We start from the raw sequence: 3,209 nt of genomic DNA, 5'->3' as shown, positions 1-3,209 counted from the left end.
CTCTTTTCATCTTACTGATATCTGATACAAACTTGAACTCCACAACGTTAGTGTGTCAACTTTGGACAAAACAGATACTATATTTTGATTTCAGCCCGAAAACACGAAAGCTTCACGTTCAACAGAATAGTGACAGATAAATTTTTTTAGATGGTTTCTTTTTTGTACATTGCATTCTCAATGATTGCATTTTTTATAAAGAGGGAACCATGGCCTTAGCATATTATACTTTCGTCTGAATAAAATATTGCATATTCTACAAATGATTAATACATGTCATATTTTCTTAAAAGACCAAATTTAATCAGAAGTGACTTATTAAATTTAAAAAAAAATAATCCCATAGCAAGCAGCTGCCATTCTTACCTTGCTGTGTTTTGTCGACATTGTAATTGCTATCTTGCAAAAGCTTTGCTATCACAGATTCTATGTCTTCTCCAACATAACCTGCTTGAGTCAAAGTAGTGCAGTCACAGATTGCGAATGGAACGTCCAAGCATTTGGCAAGCGTCTGAGCTAACAACGTCTTCCCTATTTAGAAAAAAAAAAAAAAAAAAAAGAGCAAAAAGTAACGTGAAAATTCATCCATTTGTTTTTATATCTTTTTTTTTTTTTAATTTTCTTAGTTTTTTCACGCTGATGATGGGGAATCCTATCTGATGCAAAACATTCACTCATTTTATATATTCCAACCGAGAGACCTTTTTAAGATTCTCACTATACCTTCAAGTGCAATTGTTTGAATCTCCCTTGCACTTGGTTCATTTTGCACTCAATATATTTGCCAGGTAGTTTTCTGTGTGCATGTTTGTATGTCCACCTAAAACTAAAAATCCACAAAAGAAATACCTACAAAGTTGATATTTCCTTGATCCGTGTTGCTCTGGATAAATCTTCTATAATATAAATTTCACCTGTCTGTTTAAGTGTATGTATGTTTGTATGTATGTATGTTTGTATGTATGCCTAAAACTTTCGACAGAGATGACGGATTTTCACGAGACTGGTACCATTTTGAAGCTAGACCCTTCGGACGACAAATATTGAAAAATTGGTTAAAAGCCTTCATTCCTTCACCCTCAACTGGGCACTTTTCTACCGGGAGAGGTGCTTTTTTGCTGATATTTTCGAAAGTCATCCCCTCTTTTAAATTAACTAGCATTAATTTAAACCTACATCTTTGGTGATGGGTGCAACAGCAAAGACGTCACATTTCTTTTTACACATTTTTTTCCTCCTTCGCAGTATGGGTTCGAGCCTACCTACCTATTATCACTTTTTTTTTTTTGTTCAATACCCAAACACATGGACAATGCCAGGCACCCAGGTTAGTAATATGTAAAATTTAAAATAAATTATTCTTTGACCATAAATTGAGTTGGGAGGGTAGTTGTGATTTTTCCCAATCAGATTACCTTCTAACTAAAAGGAAGTACCTCATTTTGCAATCAAGGAATTATTCCCTTATGCCACCTCATTCTTTGATGAATCTATAATAACGAGTTGGTGTCTGTGTGTCATGCGCATGTCTAGAGAGAGGAATGAGCTGTGTGGAGAAAACAGGCGGATGTTGGAGAGGGAGGGGGAAGTAGGGGAGGGAAAACAAGAGAAGGATAAAGAAAAAGTAAAAGTTTCAACAGAAATATGCTACACTTTTGATCCAGAAAACACTGGTTAGCCTTGCTAGTCATTTAGAAAAAACATTGGCACAATAAAGTGAAAGCCTGGCAGCCAAATTAAGATTTCAGAGTATTTATAACATTTTTAGAAAATGTCAATTTTTTTTTTTAATGTTTTTGTACCTTGACGTAAGATTGTCTGAAATAGGATTTTCAATTTGAAAATAGCATTTTAATCACTAAATCTAAAAACTGAATAACATTTTCATTGTTTTTTTTTTTTTTTTGCACAATTAAGTTTCAAATAACATTTCAAAAATGTGTCATGCATTTCTAGCATTTTTGGTATAATCGTTTGAATGTTCAATAAGGAGTCAGGAAACAGGTTCAATCTTCAGTATTGTCAGTGATATTTGATCCCTCCTTGTTACACACTCAGTATTATAAAGGTAAGAACCAAGGGTAAGTGGAGCAATTCAGAGAAAAAAAGTAGCGGTCTATGCTTGGTATAGTAAGTAGTCCATGAAAGGGAAGCCTTGACTACAACCAATCTATTTTTTTTATATATTAGAATAGCAGGGGTACCCCGCGTTGCCCGGGTGTTTGGAGGTGTGTGTGTGTGTGTGTGTGTGTGTGTTGGGGGGGGGCCAATATGATAAAATAAAAAAAACAATAACAAACAAACAAAAAAGTTTTGGTAGGTAGTTAGAATCAAACCAGGAGCATTGAGGCGAAGGTGAAAAATAATGTGTGAAAAACCTGATATGTTTACCTGCTTGGCCAGCAAGGAAGCTTAATAGAAATTCCGCAGTTAAGTTTTACTGCGAGGCAGTTTTTTTCAGGTTTGTTTACACAAATTGACAGGTGCGTGAATTTGAATTTAATGAGGTCAAATAGAAATACTGCAGTTAACTTATTGGGAGGTAGTTTTTTGGGGTTTTGGGGGAAACAGTAACAGCCCAACAATGCCCGAGTGGTTTTAAAAAAAAAAAAAAAAAAAAAAACACGTTTGGGGGAGGGAGGAGGGCTCGAACCTGAATGCTTGAGGCGAAAGCAAGAAAAAAAAGTGTGATGACTTAACTAAAAAGTGAATTAGGTCAAACATCAATTCCGCAGTTAAGTTTGTTTTGGTTTTGTTTCACCAAGATGTTGGATAGGGCGAAAACCAGCTCCCCATAAAATATGTCCAAATGAAATCAATTGTTTGATATGACGGATTTCACCACATTGATCAAAAGCGGATTTGCGTTCTTGACGTTTCGGCGTGAAAGCCAAGAACAGGCACCGTTTCACTTTAGTTTCACTTTATACTAAAAAGCCGAACAAACAGGCGACACAGCGAAGTAGCGCAAATTTTTTAAAAGTCGATCAAAATAAATCTATACATGACGTCCCTTCGCAAATCGTACATATTATGATCTAGGGAGTATATTATAAACAATTGTAAGACATAGTAACTCCCCCCCCCCCGAGAAGCTCGGTGAAAAAAGCCTTTGTTGGACATACATAAAATGTGAACACACATTTTACCTTTATATATATATATATATATATATATATATATACATACACACACATACATTAATTTTC

The 3,209-nt window shown here is 35.1% G+C and overlaps 1 protein-coding gene across 1 annotated transcript in view; it reads right to left on the bottom strand.

The window, feature by feature from the left end:
• The window catches only part of LOC145240036 (ATP-dependent clpX-like chaperone, mitochondrial), a 68,508-nt gene that overhangs the window by 15,091 nt on the left and 50,208 nt on the right, over positions 1-3,209 (bottom strand). Inside the window, exon 6 of the mRNA XM_080103623.1 lies at positions 367-531. Coding sequence (XP_079959749.1) covers positions 367-531 — 165 coding nt within the window. The remainder of the gene's footprint in view (positions 1-366; positions 532-3,209) is intronic.

Source organism: Euprymna scolopes, chromosome 19 (genome assembly GCF_053919585.1).
Source record: "Euprymna scolopes isolate OS-2025 chromosome 19, ASM5391958v1, whole genome shotgun sequence".
NCBI classification, from domain to species: Eukaryota; Metazoa; Mollusca; class Cephalopoda; order Sepiida; family Sepiolidae; genus Euprymna; species Euprymna scolopes.
The sequence above is the reverse complement of the archived record's forward strand: the minus strand, read 5'-3'. Positions and strand labels throughout refer to the sequence as shown.